We start from the raw sequence: 25,009 nt of genomic DNA on the forward strand, positions 1-25,009 counted from the left end.
TTTATGAGGTACTGTGTGATGCTTTGATACATTTACACATTGTGCGATAAGCATGTCCTCATGTTTAACATACCTGTCACCTCATATGTTTGTTGTGTCTTTGTAGTAAGAACTTTCAAAATCATCTCTTCTAGCTGTTTTGAAATATCCCGTATGGTATTGTTGACTATAGTCTCCCTGCTACACAATAGAACACTAGAAGTTGCTCCTCCTATCCAACAGTAATTTTGTACCCACTGATCAACTCTACTAGAAGGAAACAGGAAATGCTCCATGGCATTGGTTGGGGCAAGAATTTGTTAGATAAGGCCCCAGAAGCAAAAATTGATAATTGGGATTATCCCAAACTACAAAGCTTCCGCACAGCAAAGGAAACAGAATAGAATGAAGAGACAGCCTACAGAGTAGAATAAAATATTTGTAAACTGTACATCTGACAGTGGGTTAATATCCAGAATATATAAGGAATTCCCTATATTTACTATGAGAATAACATGCAATTCAACAGTTTTGTTCAAAGACCACCTCTTCCTGGAAACCTTCCTGATTCTTCCCATCTCCCATGCAATAGTCTTTCCATTTTCCACTATTACACTTAGTATTTTTATCATATTCTTGTTCTAACCTCTTATGTTTAGCATTTTCTTCTCCTAGTAGATTGTAAGTCCCTGACTGGTCTTCTATACCTCACTGTGTCATACATGCAATGAGGACTACATAAATGTTGAATTGATCAAAAACAATGCAGCCATTATGTTTTAAAGAAGAAAAGGGTGGATGTGGAGGCTTTGAAGTTAGTTTATAATATTTAAATTTATTTTTCTAACATTTGAAGTGTTCTATATGATGGTTTGGTTATTTTGTTTTTTAATTATTTCACTTTTTCCCCCCTGTCCAGGAAAATGCTTGTGCACGATGTATACTGAAGTCTTGCATTTGTTGCCTTTGGTGTCTTGAAAAGTGCCTAAATTATTTAAATCAGGTAAAATATTTTAAATCTTTCACTTTCAAAAGTAGGTTGTTTCTGCCCCCAAGATTAAAAAATTGAACTTAACTGAAAGATGTTTTTGTGTGTGTGTGTATGTGGTATTATATTGTACATTGTGCCTTGATCAAGTATAGACATACTTGAATCCTGTTCTTTTTCAAATTAATATGTGTTCTTAACAGATTCATTATTATATTAATCTTAATTTCATTACACGAGTGAAACATCATTAGGTTTTTTCCTGATGAGACATTCACATCCTTTTAAAATTTTATCTAAGAATCTTTCCACTGTTATTCTTGAATTATTTTAGATGTTGTTTGAAAGCTTTAGTTTAGTGTAAAGCTATTGTGACATTTGTTTCTTTTTTGCAATTATCTACTGTCATTCAAAAACCAGTATGCTGTCTGTGTTGCTCCTTTATTTTATTTATTTATTTGTTTGTTTGTTTGTTTGTTTATTTTTTTGGTTCAACTGCTAAGCACTGTGGTGCCAGAGAAATATTATCAAAGGAAGTGCTGTTTCTAAGGTTGTCTGGAGGAATTGATACTTATGAGATAATAGTTCTTGGGAGAGTAGGTTGACTGTCTTTCTATATTTGAGCATGTAGGATTGTTGTGGAATACCTGCCCGCCCCCCACCCTCTCTCTCCTTCTCTCTCTCTCCCTCCCTCCTACCCTCCCTCTCTCGCCTTTCCCATTCCCTAAAGATCAATTCTAATGTATTTATGCCCTTATCTAATAGGCCAAAGACAAAATTGACTTTCTCACCATTTACCGCTAATGATCGGCTTTCCCACCACTTAGCTCTAGCATTACACTTTCCATTCACTCCAGGATAGCTGAAAGGATGACAGTCCTGGGGCCCTGATATTGAGCATGCCTGGACTTTGCTTTATTGGGCTCTATGGTTAATACAGGAAAATAGGTATGGCATTTGTAGCCAAATACATACTTTCCTGATTATAATATTTCCTATGGATGTACAAGAGTTTGGAAGTTTATTTTAAAATAACTAGTAACACCTATAACAACCTGAAAAAAATATTATTTGAAATCTGGTTTGAAGTTAAGTTATCCTTATCAAAAAGTTGATGGACTCACTAAACATCATCATAACATTTTGTACCTATCTTTTCCTCAGAGAGAGAGGAAAAGCCCTGCCTCCTAAGCTCGGTTCCTGCCACCTTTCCCAGGCACCCTTTGCTTTTGCAGTTTCCCAGATGTGCCTGGAATGACTTCCTTCCTACAGCTGACCAGCTCCCGCTGAGCTTCTGCCTAAGCACTGCCTCCCTCCTGGAAGCTTTCCCTCATCAGCCAACCCCATCACAGCTTCCAAAGCACCAGTTCAACCTTGTGAAAACACTAAGAATTTGGAATTGTGTATTCCTTCTTTATGGTCACTTTAGACTTTCATCTCCTTAAAGGCAGGGATCTTATTTTTCTTTGTCTTCCCAGAAACTAGCACAATTCCTGGTGCACAATAGATGGTCTTTGTTTTCTGAATGAATTATGAGTTTTACTAGTGAATATTTGGTTTCAAAAAGACTTAACAAGGTGATGCAAAACTACAAATAAGCAACTCAAAAGGAGATATGCAGTTAAACTGAAGGAAGTAAACGTAATGTCAAGATAGTCAGTAACCAGGTGAAAGAAATTTTGTTTCCAACATATCTAAGCTAACAGTCACTGACAGTACTGTGGTCTTAAGAGGCTGGTCTTTCCTATACCAGATTTGTCCATTTTGGATCTTTGTTTTGTTGGTATGGTGTCTGAGGTTCAAAAGGAAGCATTAAAATAGTAATCAAACAGGCGAGCAGTGTTTTAGGGAGAATTCTGAACTCAGTAGTTCCATGGGGGAATGTGAAGTGCTGCAGTGTGGGGACTGGTCATCAGCAGTGATTCATGTCTCCTGTGCTCATAAGGAAGGCTTCATTTAAAATGAGGTCAACATATTAGAAAACTTCTTGCCACAAAAGGTTGAGCAAAAGAATGGGTAGAATGTTTTAAGCCTTCTTTCTATGAAATGTTTTCCAGCTGGGTGAGCATCCACCAGCTAACGTTTATTGAGTAGTGTTTACCATCTGCCAGGCTCTGTGCCTAATGCTGTGCATGCAGCATCTCCTGTTTAGAATTGTTTTGTCTTTGGAAAATGGGTAATGAAGAGTTAATGCCCCTTCATGTTTCCTCCTGTCCTCACTTTTGCTCTCTTTTCTGAGATCTGCATGCAACTTATCAAAAGCCTTGGGCAGGGGAAAATCCAAACACATGCAAGGCCTAGTTGAGGTAATATAATGAATGAAACAGGCTGGGATCTGAGACAGTAGCATGCAGTGGAGACCGTGGTTAACTGGAGAGCTCATATTCTGTCTAGGGAAGGCAGTCACTGCCCCCGGTCTTACAGACTGTGGTAATGTGAGAACTTATAGACAATTTCTTTCTTTTCCTATTTTTTTAAGAATTCTGTATGTCTGTGTTTTGCCTCCTGCTATTAAAATATTGATAATTAAATTCTGAGTGCACCAGGGTAAATAGACCTTAGAGCTATACCATATGTGTTATCCAGCGGCCACCAGTTCTCTGCCACTGCTTTAGAGAATTTACAGGATAGTAGTAAAGAGGAGTGTTGATAGGCCATGTGCTATTTATAACAGAGGTGCTAGAGTTTTGCAAACACAGAGTGAACTGTGAACTGCTCTTTGTTCTGCAGGTGTGTAATGTGACATGAAGGTGATGATACATCTAGTCTAGCAGAATTCACTTTAGGTAGATAGATTTTTACAACCATAATGTGTTTTCTGCTGGGCACTGTATCACTCAGGCCTTGCTTTACTTTACCATTTGTAGATAGTACATTTAATATTGGATATCTGTTCTCTGACTTATGAGCTCTAATTTTATAAAGATTTGTCTATATAGTATAGAGCAGAAATTACAGAGAATGAGTTTTTAGTAGACTACACACCTGATGCCATACTAAATACCTTATATACATTATCAATTTCAAGAACTCTGTGGTGCAGGCATTATTTCCTCTGTCATATAGATGAGAAAATTAAAACAAGCATCTTGTAACAGATCACATGACCTAGAGGTAGAGGAGGTTTTCAAGTCCACGTTTACTTAGCTCTTTCCTTTATATCACACTGCCTCCCATGTAAGTATATCCACCTTTTTGTGCAACATAAAAATATGTACATATATATACATACAGAGAGAGTTTAGTATAGAGAATATTCAGACTTCTCAAATTTTCATGTTTTAAACTGAGACAAGTAATGAATTTAAAGAACATTTAATTAAGGTTTGTGTTTTAATTAGCTTTTTTATCACTGTAACCAAAAGACCTGACAAGAACAACTTGGGAAAGGAAAAGTTAATTTTGGCTCACAATTTCAGCAGTTCAGTCCATTGTCTGCTGATGCCATAGCTCTGGGCCCAAGGTGAGGCAGAAATCCTTGTGGAAGGGTGTGGTGGAGGAGTGCTGCTCGGTTTATGACAGTTGGGAAGCAGAGAGCTCCATTCACCAAAGACAAAATATAAACCCTGAAGGCACACCTCCGCCACCTACTTCTTCCAGCTGTAACCTACAGTTACCACCAGTTAATATATATCAGAGCATTAATCCACTGATCAGGTTACACCTGACATAATCTAATCATTTTACCTTTGAAAATGCTTGCGTTTTCTCACGCTTGAGCTTTTGGGGGATACTCCATATCTAAACGGTAACATTTCGCAAAGTATTTTTAATTCTTACAACCTTTAAAAAAGTCTAAGAATTTTTTTTTAACATCTAAGAATTTAAACAAAACTTTATTAAACCTATTTCAGTCCATTTGGGCTACTCTAACAAAATACCATAAACTGAATATCTTATAAACAACAGAAATGTGTTTTTCATAGGTCAAGAAACTGAGAAGCCTAAGATCAGGGCAGTGTCTGATTTGGTGTCGTATGAGACCAATTTCCTGGGTCATAAATTCTACCTTCTAGCTATGTTCTCGCATGGTAGAAAAGACAAGACGGATCTCTGGAGCCTCTTTTTTGAGGGCATTAATCCCATTTGTTCACCTTCACCTCCCAGTGCCATCACTTTGGTAATTAACTTTCAACTTATGAACTAGGGAAGAGCTCAGGTGTTCAGAACATAGCATGGCCCTTTATCCCTGTCTCCAAATAAGGAAGGCATGTTTATAATCACCCTTTCCTCAGTTTATAAGAATCCACACATGGAATTGCCCACATTATGTTCCCTTTTCTTACCATTGCTGTCTGACTTTTCCCTCTGAAGGGAGTCATCATGTAACTATTTTAAACTTTAAGAGAATTTCTGTGTCCTTCAGTGAAGAAAGGAAAGGTGTGAAAATGTGGAAACTGTGCTCTGGGACAGGTGTCCAGCAGTCTTGATTATCTGCATGAAGACCCCTCTGCCTTAGCAATTTTTTTTCCACGTAACCATGACTTTTCCACTAAATTCTGTCATGCAAAAATACTTCCAAGGGTCACTGGGGCTCATGCATCCTTTTCAAAAGATTCCTGGATGGTGGTTGTCCTTATCTAACTTCTGGAAGTTGAGTGTTCTCAAGCCTGGGTCCTGTCTGAGCAGATCTTTGATGTGGGCTAAATGTTGATCTGATGCTCCTTGGGGACAGTTTCGTTTTCCTCAGGTTAAGGAAAACTGAGAAAGTAGATGGACTGTCAAAAAGTAGTCTGCAGAAAGCTCAGAGAAAAGTTATCAGGGAACACCACTCAGAACTTCTTGAGAACCTTAGCATGAATCCTTTCAGACTAGGAGGTACAGAAACAGAGGGAAATTTCTTTGTCCTGCTTGTCATCTATAGCACATTTTTCTTCCTGAAGAGGTCACCTTGACCTTTTTGTTTCTCACACAGCTGATCTTCCTGCCTTGGGAGTAGGTGAAAGAACTAGCAAAATAATCACCAACTTTTTTTCAGTTAGGTGGAATACAGAGGTGTTGCACCATATCTGCAGAATTAATGCCAACATGATTAAATCCCTGTGAGGTTATTCTACCCTGAAACCCAGGGTGGAGAAATGGCATTATGGCAGCTTCTCTCCTATGTACATATAAATAGGCCACTACTCTAAAAGCAGATGGATGTGGCAGGATGGAGAGGGAAGAAAGAAGCAAAAGGAGGAATAATAATTCTCAGATGACCTCAGAAGCTTTTTTATAGTTTAAAGTGTCTGGCCCCCTGCTGAAGTCAGCTGACCAGAGATAAGAGAGAGAATGGGGTACCTCCTCTTCTCTTGTTTCTGTCTTCAGTTTCCAGGAGACTCCTGGTGAAACTGGAAAGGGCAAACAGCACAGCGAAGAATGGGTTGTTCCTCATTTGGGGTTTGGTTTAAACAGGTCATCCCATTTCCCTGATTCTGAACATTTTAATGCTTTTTAATATTAGGAAGTATCTCAAATCAGTATAAATAGCAGTTATGGTAGATTATATTCTGCCTGAAAACCTGTCATTAATAAGTGATTGATTAGACCTATGGAAAGTAAGGTGTTTCTCTTCCGGAGTTACATCCTTGATCATAGAAGAGCGCTGTCAGTTAAATTTTTGAACTAAAGAATTGTCGTGGGAGATGCTAAAAGACTAGAAGTTGTGGAAGAAGTTATTAAAACTTGAAATGAGCACATGTTGTTTGTATTTGAAAAAGATAAGAAGGTGGGTCCCCTTGTAATGAGATCAATACTGATCTTTGACAGAACAGAGGTCAGCAGATTTTTCTCTGTAAAGGACCAGAGAGTAAATATTGTGACTTTATGGGCCACATGGCCTCTCACATCTGCTTAGTTTTTGCCTTTGTAGCCTGAAAGAAGCCATCAAGAGCATGTAAACAAATGATCGGGACGGTGTTCCAGGAAAACGCTATTTATGAAAGCAGTCAGCAGGCCAGATATGGCCCGCAGGTGGTGGTTTGACCATCCCTGCTCCAGAATAAATTGGTAAATGGGTATTTTTGTGAATACTTAGAGAATTAGTGAGCACTGGGAACTGTTCTGTGTTCTTTGAGAATAGGTCTGGCTGGGGCAGTTCTTCTTCATGGTTTTTCAGCAGGGTTACTGTTACACAAGATCAAAAGTAGAGTTTATTTTTATATCACTGAGGCATTTCACAGACTGTTTCAAAAGAAGTTTTTGTATGAGTTGGAAAAATGTGGAGCACTGCAGTTATATAGTTAACTGTTTGGTCCCTGCTATCTTTTAACTATAAGAAGCACTGGCAGATGACAATATAAAGGAGTGAGCAGTGAATGAATGCTAACAGAAAACCTTGATAGTATGATTTCTTAAAAATAGTTGCTATGTTAGCTTTTGACATAAAAAGACATACAAATGTAATATAGTAACATTCTGATAGGGAATTACCCTAATTTATACAACTCTACTATATTTATCAAAGAATGTTGTAATTTCCTACTATTCCATTTCTGAAAAAAGTTTAAGAACCACAAGGAAAGACCTATTCAGTATGGTTCTCTTCATTTGGCCCTGGAATGTATTACATTTTTTATCAGTGAACTTTATCATACAATGGCAAATTAAATTTTCAATAACTGAAACATTATCTTCGTACAGGTTCATAATAACCAACAAGCATACTAGTGTACAATAGAATATTCAGAAATTAAAGACTTTCTCTTCCAAGTTTCAGTGTTAAAAAACTTAACACTGAATACTATGAAGTAAACCCTCAAGTCTAGCAGTTTTTCAACAATTACAGTAGTTTGCACATACTAATTATTTAAGTCAACACTAAATCAAAAATTCCTCAAGACCAAAAGTTTTAATCATTAATTCCATATACTCTCCCTTCTTAAGACTCAGATGGATTTGATGTAGTGATACTTATTTACGTTTTTTAGGACATAGCAATGCAAGTTTATTTTCAGAAAATAGAATGTCTTGCAAAAAATGAGAGTCTGTATCCAATGGTTCAAATAGACAAGGGCTGCAGACACAGGTGTAATTGAATGAAAGTGTATCAGTTGGGATTGGTATTATGCAAGACAGAATGCCCAGCTCAATCCAGCCTAAGCAAGAGGACAACATATTATTATTAGCAATATATTAGCTTCTATACTCAAAAAGTTGACTAGTTTCCTGGCTTTGTGGGGGATGCAAATACTGTTACCAGGTTCAAGTACCTGGATTCTCTGTTCTGACTTCTGTGGTGTTGACTTAAGCCTCAGTTTCACACTGTGAGCTCCAAGAGCTCTTCCTGTTAGTTGGCAAAACAGCTATGCCCATCAGACTCCACCCTTCAGGAGACCCATGCCTGTGGAGAAGACAGGAACCCTCTTTTTCCCAGAAACCCCAGGGATCATCTCTTTTACCTTCATTGGGTCTGACTAGCTTATGTAATGACAGCCTGACATTTGGCCAGGTGGGCAGAACACACGGATTGGCTCATATCAGTGATGGATGGCCCACACCCAGAGCTGAAGAGGGAGTCAACCCCACTTAGACTAATTAGAAAAGGACTATTTTCTCAAATGAGGCTTGGGGTCCTATTCCCAGAATGGGAAGGTATAAAAAGTGCCAGGCATGAAATGACTGTCTCCTGTAAGAGCTGTGAGAAGCAAGAGCATAGAGGAAAGCCACCCAGCAGAAGGTGATGGGCATTCAGCATAATACCGCACAGCTATCTGGTGCTCACACTTACCTCTGCCATTTATAAACCACCGCCGAAATGGTGTAAGTGTATCACTGATATTCATAGTCACGAACCTGACATCTAGAAAAGATTAAATTATGTTTGATTTACTAAGACTGGGAAGAGGTAAATGGATGTTAGAAAGGTTTGTGTGTGTGTTAATAAATATCTTTTAAAAGGGCTGAAACTAAGCTACCTGGAAAGCTCTTTTTGTCATATTAGATTTTTCCCCAGTGTTTAATATTTCTTTGTGCTCAATTTCAACTTGAACCTCAGTGAAGCCGTGGGTTTGACTCCAAAATACTCTTAAAATCTGTGTTTTAACTATGCGATGCTTAAAAAGTCAATTTATTGATGAAATACTGCATTTTCTTTTGTCCAGAATGCATATACAGCCACCGCTATCAACAGCACCAACTTCTGCACCTCAGCAAAGGATGCCTTTGTCATTCTGGTGGAGAATGCATTGCGAGTGGCTGCCATCAACACAGTGGGAGACTTCATGCTATTCCTAGGCAAGGTAAGACCAAGTGTATTGTCTGAGTAAATTTTTTGCAAAAATGTGCCTTTTAGTTTTAAAAATACCTAACCCCCCTCCACACAAAAAACCTTGCCCAACTAAAAGTATTTAATAAAAGCAAGCACTTACAAAGTCTTTAACATGCATCAGATACTTTTCTATGCTCTTTACATGTATTGTGCTTATTTAATCCTCACAACAAATTTATATGCTAAATACTGTTATTCTCATGGGGGAACAGCGACACAGTGAAGCTAAGTATCTTGCCCATGTTTCACCTTACATATTTTGAACAATAAAGAATTCAGAGACAGTCAATGTTAAGATTAAGGGTAGTATTTTGTCTGGAGCCTGATTTCCGGGCTTTAAATCATCACTCTATCACTTACTAGCTGTGGAATCTGAGACACGTTACATAACCTCTCTGTGCCTCAGTTTGCCCATTTGTAAAATTAGGACAATAATAGAGCCAAACTTGTAAAGTTGTGAAGAGTAGACTGGCTGATACATATAGAGTATCTAGGACAGTGCCCAACACGTTGTACATTTTAGTGAATGTTAGCAATTTTTGGTGACGGTTAGCTATCATTGTTACCGTATATAACCCTTTTAAAATAGAGCTGTTAGGGAATGAGACTTCTGCTTTCCTTAGAAGTGTCTGAGAAGAGAAAATTTATGCCATACTATTAAAATCTGCAAAATAATAAATAGCATCCATTATAATTCAATTTCATTGTACCTGTTATTTCCAACCATAAAATACTCAGAAATTTTGAAAAAAATGAGGAAACAATAAGGCTTGAAATATCTCCACTATAACCTCCTGACTCTTTTTACCATTTCTGTATATCACCTCCAGTATTATTTCATGGACTTGTTTCTGTAGTACAACAATCATAACCTTCATGCCTGTCTGTCCTCCCCTTTTTACTGCACAGTATATCATATACATTTTGCATCTTGCTTTGATCATCTTCCTAGTTACTCATTATCATTATGTTCCACATTCCATCAAATGCTGTCCTTAAACCTTCTCTTACTAATGAACACTAAGGTCACCCCAGCTATTGCACTTTTAAAATGTTTTTGAAAAGGAAAAGATCTTTGGCATGGAAAAGCACAGCTCTGTGTAGTTTTGTTTTGCTTTTTGGTACCTGGGAATGAACTCAGGGGCACTTGAGCACTGAGCCACATCCTCAGCCCTGTATGTATTTTATTTAGGGACAGGGTCTCACTGAATTACTTAGCACCTTACTTTTGTTGAGGCTGGCTTTGAACTCATGATCCTCCTGCCTCAGCCTCCCGAGCTGCTGGGATTGTAGGCGTGCACCATTGCACCTGACAGCACTGTGTAGTTTTAAGTGGGTAGGGTTGCAGGCAACCTTCCTCTGAACACAGAAGAAAACGACAGATAATTATTTTGAAAGTTTGTAATTAAATTAATATTATATTGAATTTACTCTTATTATGTTTTTATATAGAAGACAAATTTTACAGTGTTGGTAGAATGAATTAGTCTGTTAAGGACTAACAACATCTGACATTGTTATTGTTCATGTGCTTTCTGTTTAATTCCAAAAGACTGCAGATTCATTCTTTTTAAACATATTTATAATTTGTGTCTAGAGTTTAGAAAGAGATGAAGTAGAATCAGAACATATATATATATATATACACATGGCATTTTTTTTTTTTTTAAGAGAAAAGCCACTTAGAGGGAAAGGGGAAAGTTTCTAGTAAGTGGTGATAACGGTGATGGTGGTGATTTTCTTAAGTTCTGATTAAGGTGCTTGCAGCACTGGGTGCTGAGCAAGGAGCTTTAGTGAAGGCAACACTGGCCCTCTCTGTGAGGCGGGATTCATGTTATAGCAGAGGAAACCAAAGTTCAGAGACAGAACTAAATTGGCCAAATTTAGAGAACTGGAACGTGCAGAACACCGGTTCCACTCAGGCCTGTCTGACTTCCAAGATGATCATTGTGTACTATAATTGCCTCAGCTGACATTAAATTTGCCCTTGGGCCTTTCTTTTCTTTCCCTCCCTCCCTCCCTCCCTTCCTTCCTTCCCTCCCTTACTAATTTTGATGGTGGTAAACTACCCCGGGAAATAGTTCTAAATACAAAAAAGTTTATTATTTATAATAGTATAAAAGTGACCAATTGTAAATAATCTAATGCCTACCATTAGGGAATTGGTTAGGCATAATAGCCAACAGACTATTATTCACCTAATAAAACATGTTTTATTATGAGTTTATAATATGATGCTAAAATACATATAATATAATTAATGGAAAGAACTGAGTAAAACTATAGTAAGACTATCACAGTACTGTTTAAAAATGTGTGTAAGAGCTCGAGATGTAGTTCATACCTAGTATGAATGAGGCCCTGGATTTGATCCCCAGCAACACCAAAAAAAAAAAAGTTGATTAATTAAAATAAAATGTGCATAAAGGAAAAGAAAGAAAATTAATATCCCAAAAGGTTAACAACAATTGCCTTTGGATTTTGAAAATATGGATGACTTCAAATCCCTTTCTTTACCACATTGAGTATTCATTCTTTTTATAATGAAAAATATATAGAAGATAAAATACAATGTTTTAAAATTGCTTTTGAGTTTTTCAGCAGTCTAGTGATTTGTCAGAATTTTTCCTGTAGATTTTCAATATCCTTTTATTCATTCAATAACATTTTTTTAAAGTATTCATTTATTGTAGGTAGACACAATACCTTTTATTTTTATGTGTTGCCGGGGATTGAACCCAGGGCCTCATGGATGCTAGGTGAGCATGCTACCACTGAGCCACAACCCCAACCCCTCATTCAGCAATATTAAGTGTTTACCAGCAAATGCTGTGGGCTATTCTGGGTGCCAGTTATATACTGGTCAATAAATTTGATTTAAAACCAAGTAGAAAAGGCAGTTTTATATTCCTCTTTTCACTTGTTATTTTAAGTTTTTCCTGTTATACTAAAATTTTTCTAACCATATTTATACAGTTATTGTTTCATTTATTTAATCTATCCCCTGGTTTTACAGTCAAAAAGTTCCCAATATTTTCCTAACATATGTTGCCGTGAATCTTCCTTGTCTGAATTCTTGCCCACATCATTTCTGGCTTATTTGAATCCTAGAATCCTACAATTAGAATTAATTGGAGTTCTTGGTTTGCATTACCAAATTGCTTTCCAGAAAGATATATTTTCAACATGATACTAATACCATCATTGAAAAGGACTTTAAAAATCATAAAAGATAAATTTTTATTTAAAAAAAAATCCTAAAAGAAGAAAACTAAAAAAGGAAAAAATATCTTCCAGGCTTCTAACATACTAAGATAGGATTATTTAGTTTTCCTTTTTTAAGGAATATACTTCTGATTATAGAATCCAGTAAATCTTTTGAAAAGAGTTTCTTTTGTTACAGTTGAATGGCTGCTAGTGTGCAGAAGTAGTTTCTGAGCAGGGAGCCATAGTAAACATTATAAAAGATAAATGCCAGGAACCTCTACTATTGATACATGCAGCAACTTGAATGAATCTTGAGAGAATTAGTTTAAGTGAAAAAAAATCCAATTCAAAAAGATTAATACTGTATGATTCCATTTATGTAGCATTCCTGAAAGGACAGCATCTTGAGAATGGATAATGTATCTGTGGTGGTCCTCATTGTAAATAGCTATAAAATAGCTGTAATAGGGCAGAGCGCAGGATCCTTGTGATACTGTGGGTATTGTCTATATCTTGACTGTGTCAACCTCAGTACTGGTTGTCATATTGAAGGGAACTGGATGAGTCATACATGGAATCACTCTGTGTCACTTCTTACAACTGCAGATAGATTCACCATTACCTTAAAACTTAAAATTCAATTTTAAAAACTTTGAAATTCAAGACAGAACGAAAAAGTAATGTCACAGATCCTATTTCTATGGAACAGCAATGATTTTTCTAGAAGAATGAGGTAGATTTGGAAGAAACCATAGGTCCTCTAGGTTTGCATTAGAATAGAAATTTACAAGCTCATAAGTATTTCTAAGTCCAAAAATATATTGATATTTGCCCCCAATAAATCTGTCCCTCCAAAAAACAAAATAATCTCTTCTGTGTGAAATTATTTTACCTCTATTTGGTAAAACCTTTTCTCACGTTAGTTACATCTTTTAATTGACAAGTTACTTGACTTGGATTAATAAAAATGATAATGTGACTGGAACAGTGGCGCATGCCTGTAATCCCAGTGGCTTAGGAGGCTGAGGCAGGAGGATCACAAGATCAAAGTCAGCCTCAGCAACTTACCAAGGTACTCCCCAACTCAGCGAGACTCTGTCTCTAAATAAAGTGTTGTTTTTAATTTTTTTTAGTTGTAGATGGACACAATACCTTTATTTTATTTATTCATTTTTATGTGGTGCTAAGAATCAAACTCAGTGCCTCACACATGCAAACCAAGCACTCACCACTGAGCCACATCACCAGCCCTATATTTTAAAAAGGGCTGGTGATATGGCTCAGTGGTAAAATGCCCCTGGGTTCAATTCCTGATACCAAAAATAGAAAGAAAGAAAAAAAGTGAATTATTGCTCATAAGTGCTATTTTATTGGTAAACAAAATGTTTCAAAATACGGGTTCCAAGATGAAAGAACATCATAAATGCAGGACTTAATAGTGGCAAAAAAGAAAGGAAGGGGGGACAGATATTGTCAAGCATTGAGTCAAATGCTGTTTTAATCATGGGATGTGTATTATTGTCTCTTTTGAATATGGAAAAACAGGATCAGAAAGGTTAAATGAACTTCCTTAAAGTCACAAAGCTAAAGTAATAGCTCTGTAATTCAAATCTACCTCTTTCTAACTCCAAAGCTGGTGTCCTTTCCTTCCTGCTTCTTATACCCTCTCCTGTGTTTGAATCTCTTCTGCTGAATCCCCAATAACTTGTCCTCTATAACAGGAGTATCTAAACTTTTTAAATTATGTGCCCTATTAGAAAACGAAGTTTGAGCACAATTCCCTAACACATTTACCTTTATGACATGTTTACAGCTTCTACTAATTGGTGCATTCTAAAGCATACTAAAAAAAGAAAATTTAAATGTATGAGAAATAGAAATAGAAGTTCCAGGTGATCCTGTTGAATACATATTAGAACACATGTTCCCCACCATGAAGATCACAGATTTAGACCAGCACTTCCTGAGATGAATGTTGTGTACTTCATCAGTACCTGGGATATTTTTTAAAATGCATTTTGCAGGCTTTATTTCACAGTCAACTAATCAGACTCTTGGGGTCAGAGTCCAGAAATCTGCTTGTCTATAGTTTGAGAACCATTATTATATCCTGCTTCAATAAATGCATAATATTTATCACATTTATATGACTTTTTTGCCTGTCACTGGTTCTTGAAGTTATTTTTCACATGACATAATATCCAGGCTTCAATCTCAGTAGCTTTTGGTCTCATTACTTTGTTGAGCAATACCTTCTTCCTCTGGTTGACTTTAGCATTTCCAATGTGATTTAACTTTTAGTGGCATCATAAGGACATAAAGAACCCCAGCTTTCTAACAGGGTAGATGTATAAAACTTGAAGACAGTATAAGAAATAACTCATTCTAAAAATTGAAACCACAGGAGTGAAAGAAAATGAATACAATTAACCATCTGTGAAAACCACCCCAGAAAATAAGCCACCGTAAGAGATGATTTGTAGGTATATTGCCATAAAAATGGTGGGAGGAGTCTTAAACTTGGGCAAACCCAGATTTGCTCCATAAAAGTATCTGAGAGGGATCGATTTATAGCTGAACCAATGTATCATCTAATGCATTATAACTCGTGACTGAGATAACAGTGAATGAGAGTTGCTCTGTTGATTAACAGTGCGAGGATGCAGAAGTTTGCCTGTCCTTAGCACTAAGTAACGAAAGGTGGCTGCAAATAGAGAGTACTCTTTCATTTCCTTTATTTAGTGTCTGATGCTAGGCTAATTAAAGGGCTAAGGAAGTGTGTGTCTAGGATTCAGTACAATCCATTACTGGTATGTGTCAGTATCTAAATATTTGCTGAGTTTTTACCTGGAAAGAGCAGTGGGTTGGCATTTTAAGTCCTTTACTTGAATGGAATCTGTTCTTTGCTCTGTGACCTTGCACAGGTTGGCTAGAATCTCTGAGTGTGTTTCTCAGTCTATAAAGTCAGGTTGATAGTGCTTACCATAAATAATTATTAAGTTATTGGAAAGCTGAACTAAAAAGTATTCAAATAACCATAAAAAATTGAAAATGCTATGTATGAGATGATGAAACATCAGAATGTTCTTGACAATAAACACATTGGTTATTTCTCTTATTTTTCTAGCATGGGTATTTTTGGCAATCTTTTCTTCACAGTTCAAATCTACACTTTATGGAAAGTTTTAAAAATTTGCCACATATTCTATATAAAATAAAACACAAAACACAGGAAATGTTCTAAGAATAGAGATGTTTGCTACAGCATCATTTATGTCTGAAAACAATATAAATCTCCAACAGGAAGGAGAATGGGTAAATAAATTTTAAATCACCCATAAGATGAAATTATGTAGTAGAGTATTTATGAAGCACTTATAATGATGCTATAAATATGAATGAAGAGCATTTTGATTTGTTTATATAATACTATTTCATATATGTAAGAATGCCAAGGAAAATTACATACCAATACCAATGTCAATAGTTTTTTACCGAGTGCTAAGAATATGTATAATTTTTTAAAATATACATATATTTATCTTAAAAATTGCCACAGATTCTAAAGAGAGACCCGTATACTATTTGGAAAACTCTATTCTTTTTACTGTGAACCAAAGTCATTTAAAATATGATTTTTAAAATTTATATCATATGACATATAAAAGCTGGGTTTATATGGGTATTATGAATTATGCTTTTTTAAACTGAGATTTGCTCCCAGGGATGCTCTACCACTGAGTTACATCCCCAGTCCTTTTTACTTTTTGAGACAGGTTCTCACTAAATTGCTGAGGCTGGCCACAAACTTGGGATCCTCTTGCCTCAGCCACCCAAGTGGCTGCTATTATTGACGTGCACACCATGTCCGGCTATACTTCTTAATTTGAGATGGAATGACCCTTTACAAATAGTAAAGAGAATTTTAAGTCTGCAAGTGATGAAGAAATGGTGGGTTTCTAGTAGAATATTAAGTGTGGTCTTTGCTCTCTCTGCTTCAGGTGCTGATAGTCTGCAGCACAGGTTTGGCTGGGATTATGCTGCTCAACTACCAGCAGGATTACACAGTATGGGTGCTGCCTCTGATCATCGTCTGCCTCTTTGCTTTCCTAGTCGCTCATTGCTTCCTGTCCATTTATGAAATGGTAGTGGATGTATTATTCTTGTGTTTTGCCATTGATACAAAATACAATGATGGGAGCCCTGGCAGAGAATTCTATATGGATAAAGTGTTGATGGTAAGTACCTCGATTGCCCTCTACTGCCGAGGGACAAAAATACTAATAAAAATATATTGCATATCTTTCTCTGTATTTAATTCCCACAATATGCAACAGAGTAATTCAGAATTCAACCTGTAGCACTCACTCGTGAATGAGACTATGCATGGAGAAATCAGGGAAGAAGGCCTTCCTGGCACAAAGATCATTTCAGATCCACCCAGCTAGAGCCGTACTCATTAGTGGTCCTTAATACACACTGTCCTAGACTCTGCTGCTCTCTCTGCAGTCAGACGGATTTGAGTGACTTTTAAACTTGCCTTGTAGCCCTTGAATTAGAACACTGGGCCACTGATGTTCTAAGTGCCTTTTCCTGAAATGGGGATTAAGGACAAAATGTCTTATTTCCTAGTACCTGTCGTTCACCAGTCACCACCTTTCCAAATGCTATTGCTGTCAACCCTAGTTAAAAGTCATCACCCTAAAAATACCAGTCCAAACTGAAGGCATTTCTTAATGAATACAGACAACTGACCTCTAACCAGTACGTTATTTTGTATTTTCATATTAGTCAAGATCGGAATCTTGACACAGATACTTTATTCAGATTTCTCTTAGTTATGTAACCTCTGTAGATCCCCTCTACTAGAGTCTCAATTAAAAATTTTAAATGATTTTAAACTATGTTAGAATGGTTTAAGTACTATTTTCTTCAGTGTTAAGTGATACAAGATAAAAGGTGCTTTTTAACAATAATGTAAAATATTCCTATCTCCAGAATAGGTAATATTAAAGACAAAATACTGAAATAATAACTTATTTTCCAAGAGTATGATTTACCCAATTAAATTGAAAATAAATATATTAATAAGTGAGCTAGATTTGTTTCAGTAGCAGAAATTCCACATGCTTTAGCTGACCTATTTGGTACTAATTATCACTTTTACTGAGAAAATCATCAACTAAATTTTGGACATTTTTCCTAATGCCTAAATTAATTCTAACTGGTTGTTTTCATAATGGAATGTGATCTATGAGCACTGCATCTCTCTTGCGATTAAAGCATTTAGAAGAAGACTTGTTTTTTTAAGCTACTGATCAAAAGCAGTGTAAAAATAGTTTTGTTTTGTTTTTTTTTTCCTGTTCAGTTTTCTCTGTAAGAATGATAAGGATATTTAATGAGGAAGTACTCCATAAACTTTGACAGAATAGAAATGTTTCCTTTGGGCATATTTCTATTTTAACTACTTCTGACCACAAGTTCTAGTCTCTTGCTTTAGGAAGTAATGTCAAAACCAGATAGACATTTTTAAATGGCGTATTTATAGTTTGGGTTAAAAAAAAAAAAAGTGCCTAGAAGTATTATTGCTTTTACCTCCTGGGTCTTTTAAAAGTGGAGACTTATGAAATAAATTGTTCTTGTTTCATTTAACCTTGATATGGAAAAAATAAAGCAATATTCTAAGTATGAAAAAAATAGTATCTTAAAAATGATAGGTGTTTTTTCTTTCCTCAGTGTAGAACTAATGCTAACTCCTGGACCCTGGGTGAGATTGTCACAATGATAGATGGAAAGAAGATCTTTACGACAGCAGATTTTAATCCATCCCTACAAATTTAACAGCTTTTATGTTTAATACTCTATGTTATTTACTGCTATACCAAGATTGAGTCAAATATGCAAACGTCCTTTAGAAATTCATCTACTGACTGAAATCTGAAAAGATCCCAACATTTATGCTATGTGGTCCATATTTTGCAGGAGTTTGTGGAAAACAGTAGGAAAGCAATGAAGGAAGCTGGTAAGGGAGGCGTCGCTGATGCCAGAGAGCTAAAGCCGATGGTAGGTGGAGATGAGGAGGCGGCCGCCCTCCAAGAATTTCACTTTCACTTCTTCTCTCTCTCTGTCTTCACTGACTGCACTTCTTCAGGAGAAGCTTTTGTTATCTGTATCACGCAGGATGTGCTGCTCTTTCTGTTTGTGTGCTTACCCATCACTTGGATGGCAGAATTCTTGTCACAGCTGAGACCACCTTCTGTAAAAGTAAGCTGAAAGGAACAGCATCTTCACCAGTGTTACGGGCTGGGGGGTAACAGTTTGGTCCCTAAGGTGCAACTGCTGTTTCTCTGTTTTTCAACTGTCAGTGTTAGGTTTTCATCCATCTGAACATTATGGTGTACGTGTGAACTGACGGTTTGATTTTTATCATTTTGGAAGGTGATAATACCAATTCCTTTCAACTTGCTAAAATTTCATATTCCTCCTTTTTGAAAATATGTTCTGTTTACATTGCAGTCTTTTGCCCTTTGCTGATTTTTTCTTCTGTTGCCTGAATTGTACCTTATTTGTTTCTTAAGCTTTTTTTTTTTTTTTTTTTTTTTTTTTTTTTGTAGCAAACAAGGCTGTTTCCATCAACACCCACATTCCCTCTCAGTAAAACCATCTAGTCTTCTCCCAGCTTACTTGTGAAAAGGATGAATTTCTCTGGCTAATTTTATACATAGTCCTACTCTAATTTGAAAAAAGCAAATTGAAGTTAATCAGTATGCAAATCCTGAGTTGCTTTTGCCATAGACATCCTCACCGTGGTATAACCACAGATGTCTCCGGCAGGTATTCCTAATCAGGACAGCAGCAAAGATGCTGCCCACCCTGTGAGAAAGGGAGGATGCAGGAAAGCTTCCTTCCCTCTGTTGCTGGGTTGTCCTCATTGCTCCAGAAATAAAGATTCTAAGCCTAAAACTTAGAAGGACATACATAAAACCTTAAAACATTAGTTTGTCTCTCCCCCCCTTTCTGTCTTTCCAGTGATTGAGACTTTGTTAAAGCCTTCTCCAGTAATAAGCATTTAAAGAAAGGGAGAAATATTTAGAAGCTGAGGACTAGCTAATTTGACCTTGTCTTGGTATATATTTCCATATTATTCTTTAGTAAATGGTAGATGAATGGTGGTAGACCAGAATGCAAATATCCCTTTTTTTACCTAAACTCCTAATTTATAGGCAATAATCCTAGAAGAATGGCCCAAGTTATGTGGCATTCTGCCAGAAACCAAAAATTTTAGGAAGAGTCTTTTTCCTAATAGTATTTTCAGTTCTAAAACAGTGTCTTTTAATCCAACGATGCATTTAAATCTTCTTTCAGTTTTTGTTTTCATTTTATGTTGTTCATCAGTTCGTTGCTTACCAATGAATGACAAAAACCCTCCACTGTGTCCCAAAATACATCTTTTCTGTGCATTGTTCTTTTGATGCTTTGGACATTGCATTATTTTGGTCCCTCAGTATGATGTTTTAAATGGTTTTCAAATTCCAGAAAGAGAAATGTGAAATGTTGCTCACAGGGTAGGTTGGTTGGTTGGTTGTTTGGTTGTTTATGGCCCTGGGGATTGAACCCAGAGGCACTTAACCACTGAACTACATCCCCGATGCTTTTAAAAATATTTTATTTTGAAACAGGGTCATGCTAAGTTGCTTAGGACCTTGCTAAGTTGCGAGGCTGGCTTTGAACTTGTGATTCTCCTGCCTCAGCTTCCTGAGCCGCTGAGATTATAGGCTTATACCACTGCGCTTGACTAAAGTAACTTTATTTTTTAAGAATTAGTACCATATCTTTCTTCTCTCTCTCTCACAGTATGATTAGAGTTGACCCCTACTGTCACTGTCCCCTGTTCCATAAAGAATCATCAAAGAAACTGCCCCCCAAAATTTGGGGCTTGATAGAATATAGATTTGCTTATTTATATTTGCTCACATTATTCTCTTAAGTGAAAGTTCTATGGAAGAGCATCATGCCTATTTTTGTAATATGTCTAGAAACACTGCTACTGTCTGTCTTCTTCCTTAATATGGGGTATTTTAACTTAGGGTTTATTTTTAGCCTATAAAATAATGTTCCGGAAAGTGAGGTTTAAAACTTTCCTTTTGACAGGGGATCGTTGAAATACCTAGGAGAACTGCCAGTATTCTTGGAATTTCTCTTAAGAGAGCCTCACAAGTTCAGGAAAGATTAAAGATCAATGAGGTCTTCCTACAGTTCTTTAAAAATGATTTTTAGAAAAACTTACCGAATCGTTGTCTGCTATCGTATAGGTTAGAACTTACAGAGGAAAAGGACGGGGAAGCCTGGGCTCTATAGGGACACAGGCCAGAAAATGATGCTGTGCACATCTCAGAGATGATCCCTGAAGGAAATGTGACCTTTAACATTCGTAGGAATTTCAGCCCCAGGGGAGAAGGAGTCAATCCATTTTGCTCTTTTGCTGTTTGTGACCATGTGTATATCTGTAACATCATTCATGACCTCCTTTTAATGGTAACTGTCTAAGATTATACTCTGTATGACTTTGTTTTCTAGGCTTCGGGAGCAAGTTCTGCTTGAACCTAGCCGACGGTTATGGAACCCATTGACATTCCAAAACAATATATACACATAACTATGTATTTGTGTGTGTGGGTGTGTGTATATATGTATATGTATGTGTGTATATATATGTATATGTATATATACACACACACACATAATCAGCCAAAATCAGAGAAAAGGAACAGGGATTTAATACCTTTTTTATGCTTATTTTTGTCAAACATGTACTCCTTTCATACGGGTGGCTTTTACAAGGCAACTTCCGTCATTTAATGTTTTCAATTGTAATTGTCTTAATGGAAATGTTAGATTCATATCTGATTAACATTTTTAATAACTTAGAGGAGATTTTAACTTTAGTTACTTAAATTAGATAAAATTATTGTACCAAATTCTTGTCTAAAGTTTAGTCAGGGATGATTTCCCTGATGTGTGTATAAAATCAAGATCTTATTTAACTGAGGCATAAGTCCTAGTGCATTAAGACTAGGCATGTGCTTTCAGATAAATAAGGATTTTCTCCAATCAGTTTCCCCCAATCAAAGAAGCCATGTCATTTTACTTTTAGAAACATACAGGTGGGCTCATTATGGGAATTTTCATAAATAGCTCATACATTTGTCAGCCAACATTAAAAAGTAACCAACTCCTCAGGTATTTGTAGTTTACCCTAATGCTTCTATAAAAGAAAGTAGGAAAAAAAGAAAAGGGTAGATAATCTTTCTTATGCAAACTCTTTTCTTACATTTTGTCTTTCTTTTTTTCTTCTCTTTTATTTTCCCTTGACTTTAGTAACATTCTCCACACATTTGTGTGCCTGATTTGAAAGGAAGCTGGGGCACCCAGCAAGTTTAGCCTTTAAGTTTCTGTGTATTGATTTGTAGATTTACTAATGCTGGGAGAAATAAAAAAGGAATAGAAACCCAGAACATAAAGCATTGAAAATTCCAGTGCTTGGGCTTCTGCTTCAGAGGAAACAGTGGCTTAGGGTTAAACGGCCATTTTATTCAAATGCTTGCTATAAAATCTGAAAACACACTGGCAGGTGCTCCTCTCCTTGGCAATCCATTGCATATCCAGAGTTATACAATGTTTAACTAAAGAATCGGTTCATGTTTTGATCCTTGAGTGTGAATGTTCTTTATGTTTGGGAGTGGGCTTGGGGTTTTTTGGGTTTTTTGTTTTTTATTCCTGAAGCTTACCAGATATGAATGGCTAATATTCCATTGTTCTGCTTATTGTAATGGTGAATGCTTTAAGAAAAAAAAAGTGTAATTTGCTAAGAATAATTCATGATCTGTTTATGCGATAACTCCTTTTTGTTACAATTTTTTTAAAAAAGGCTATTTTTGTTAATGTAAAGTAAATATTTCAGAGCAAATTTTTTAAACTTATTGCACTAAATACAGGCTCTGTACAAAAAAAAAAAGCCTCAGCATTTTATCATTCCATGGAAGGAGAATCTTTTGAAAGAAAGCATTGCCCCCTACCAGAATTAGACAGTGAAGTAGACTGGTTTTATGGAAATGCATACAATTAATGTCACTAGGGCTTAATAAGCAGCTGTTTGCTAATGTGCTTCCTTTCAAAGGGTTGGACCTTTAAATTGCTGCAAAAGGTAAATTGTATTTTTTTTTAAGTATCAGTGTTCTTTACTCTAGCTAGGCTAAAATTTGCTAAATGCCTTGGTTTCTTTTCAAAGCTCATGTAATATTTCTGATTTTTCAGAATATTTGCAATAAGAATCTGGATTCAAAAAAAAGAAAAACTATATACACACAATTAAGAGTTCATGTCTTAGCAAGATCTGGGAAACCAACATTGTGAGCATAGCTATTTTGAAATAATAATTCTCCAGAAGTTAACATTTAACATCTAGTGTCACCAAACAGTGTCACTTTACTCTTTTTATATCATTTGAAATGGAATAAATATAATTATGTAACTAACAACTGTCCAAATAGGTGAGAGAGCAAATCATGTAAGAAAATTCAGAATACCATCTGTTCCATAGCCACACAGATTTTGGACATTCAGAAACATTGGGAACTAAATTTAGAGTTGGCAAAAGTCTGGAAGATGGGTATCAAAATGGAAGACATTTCAGGAGCTAGCTATTTTCAGAGGTCTTCCTCCAAAGTGACCTGACAGAAGTCTTGAACTTGGAAACTAGGTTCTACTCACTTGGACATCCCTGCATCATGGACTTTTGCTGCCCCCTGTTTTCATGTGCTCGCAATCTCAGCTATTTGGAAGCCACCAGGAATGCTTTCTAATTATCATTTGCAACTAGAACTGTAATCAGAAAGAAATTTTGTATTTTTGTATAACTTGATTGTGTGCCATTTTATATAACAGGTCCTGTTTTACAAATAAATTTTGTTTTACTAACATTGTGTTTAGAAATTATGATCTATGTGTAACCATGTCATTTGAGTTCCAAATTAATTTCCAGGCTGTTTTCCCTAAGTAAATTTGTGTGCCATATAGATATATGCAAATATGCATATATATTGCGCAGGCACACACAGAGAGATATTTGATGCATCTCTCACTCTCACATGCGCTTCACTACATGATTAATTTGATAGAGCCTCCTAGAGGCTTTTCAGCAATATTTAAATGTTTTGCAGTTGTGTTCAGATATTCCTGCTGCCTCCTTCATTCATTGCAAGTCATTCTTCAGCTAACTGTGGGCTGCCTTATTGCTATTTGCTCACTGCCTCCATCTTCTGCCCAAGTGAGAAGAATAGATGAAGATCAAAAATTATCTGTGAAATGTGGATACCTGAATAATTTTATAAACCATCGATTCTGTGTTGTGATTTGTGTCCTTTTCTGTGATGGTTCTACAAAACTGCATTTAGGAGTCCTATCTCTAGATTTATAGTTAGGCTCCCCTATTGTAAATGGTAGTACTGTCCAGAGTGTCACTGTGGTTTCTGCCATCAGATAGTTAATGCTCTGGCATGTAGTTTAGGCCTTCTAGATTCCTTCCTCGAGAATAAACTGTGCTGTAATATAATATGGAGGTAAAAGGTTCAATTTCAGTGTAAATCCAAGAGACCCATCTTCGGTTGGAGGCCTTACTAGTGCAATAATAAGAAAACATTAGTAATTTAGCAAGGGCACTGAGATTGTAAAATCTGCATGAATGAACAGAGTTCAAAGTAGATTGTTGATTTAAACCAATTAGTGCAATTGTTAATGTTTAGGATTGAAGTTTTTATCCTATCATACAGGATAATTAAGTCCTAAGTCACTGCAACTTAAGTAGCTTAACTGTGTTGGTCCCAAACTTTTTCCATAATGGTTAAGGAGGAGGGAAGTATTGAGTCCTATTTAAAAATTATGCTGGAAATAAGTTTCTTCTTTATAGTGATGATCTATTCTTCTCCTCCCCACCCCCAGTGAAGGGCATTAAACCCTTGATTATAAGTTCTTCCAACACCATCGACCTTGGTATCTACCAAGGGCTCCCTTGCCTTCCCAGGGCAGTTTCAGAATTTGACCCAGGAGTAGGTGGTGAGGAGCTAACCTCTTTATCCTGGTCCTGAGCTCCTTTAACCCAGAATGAGACCTCTTTCCCTCTTACTCAAAACAACCACAGGAATTGCATTCATCAAATATTTGCAAGGCCATACAGTACCCTGAGCCTTCACACATTTCTACCATGCAGACTCACTCACTACTAAAGGCTCTGTCAAGAAGTTCCCTAACGTGAAGTGATATTGTAAGATCAGTTCCAAAACCAGAACTGTAAGTTACAGTGGCTTGAACAGTTTATTTTATGTTGTTTTTGGTCAGAAACCTTCTTACTTGAATTGGAGTGTCCAACAGCTTTAACACAGCCCCTGAAAGTTTCCTTCAAAAAACATTCTTTAAGCTTTCACTTTTCAATAAGTAAGTTCGCTACTGCTTTCTTATGTCTTTGAAAAAAAAAAAAAAATCCTCAGAGTCTGGAGGCTTATTAGTGTACCTGACATGGTTAATATTTG

The 25,009-nt window shown here is 36.4% G+C and overlaps 1 protein-coding gene across 3 annotated transcripts in view; it reads left to right on the forward strand.

The window, feature by feature from the left end:
* Positions 1-23,404, forward strand: part of SLC44A1 (solute carrier family 44 member 1) — a 136,619-nt gene extending 113,215 nt beyond the window's left edge. For 2 of the 3 annotated variants that reach the window (XM_079113291.1, XM_079113290.1), the window contains exons 11-15: positions 899-982; positions 9,052-9,189; positions 16,427-16,663; positions 18,408-18,488; positions 21,003-23,404. In XM_079113291.1, coding sequence (XP_078969417.1) covers positions 899-982; positions 9,052-9,189; positions 16,427-16,663; positions 18,408-18,488; positions 21,003-21,026 — 564 coding nt within the window. In that variant the 3' untranslated portion in view covers positions 21,027-23,404. Of the gene's footprint in view, positions 1-898; positions 983-9,051; positions 9,190-16,426; positions 16,664-18,407; positions 19,035-21,002 lie in introns of those variants that run through there. The other variant, XM_079113289.1, reaches the window with a different exon arrangement.
* The last annotated feature ends 1,605 nt before the right edge of the window (positions 23,405-25,009 follow it).

Source organism: Sciurus vulgaris, assembly GCF_902686455.1.
Source record: "Sciurus vulgaris genome assembly, chromosome: 15".
Classification (NCBI taxonomy): Eukaryota; Metazoa; Chordata; class Mammalia; order Rodentia; family Sciuridae; genus Sciurus; species Sciurus vulgaris.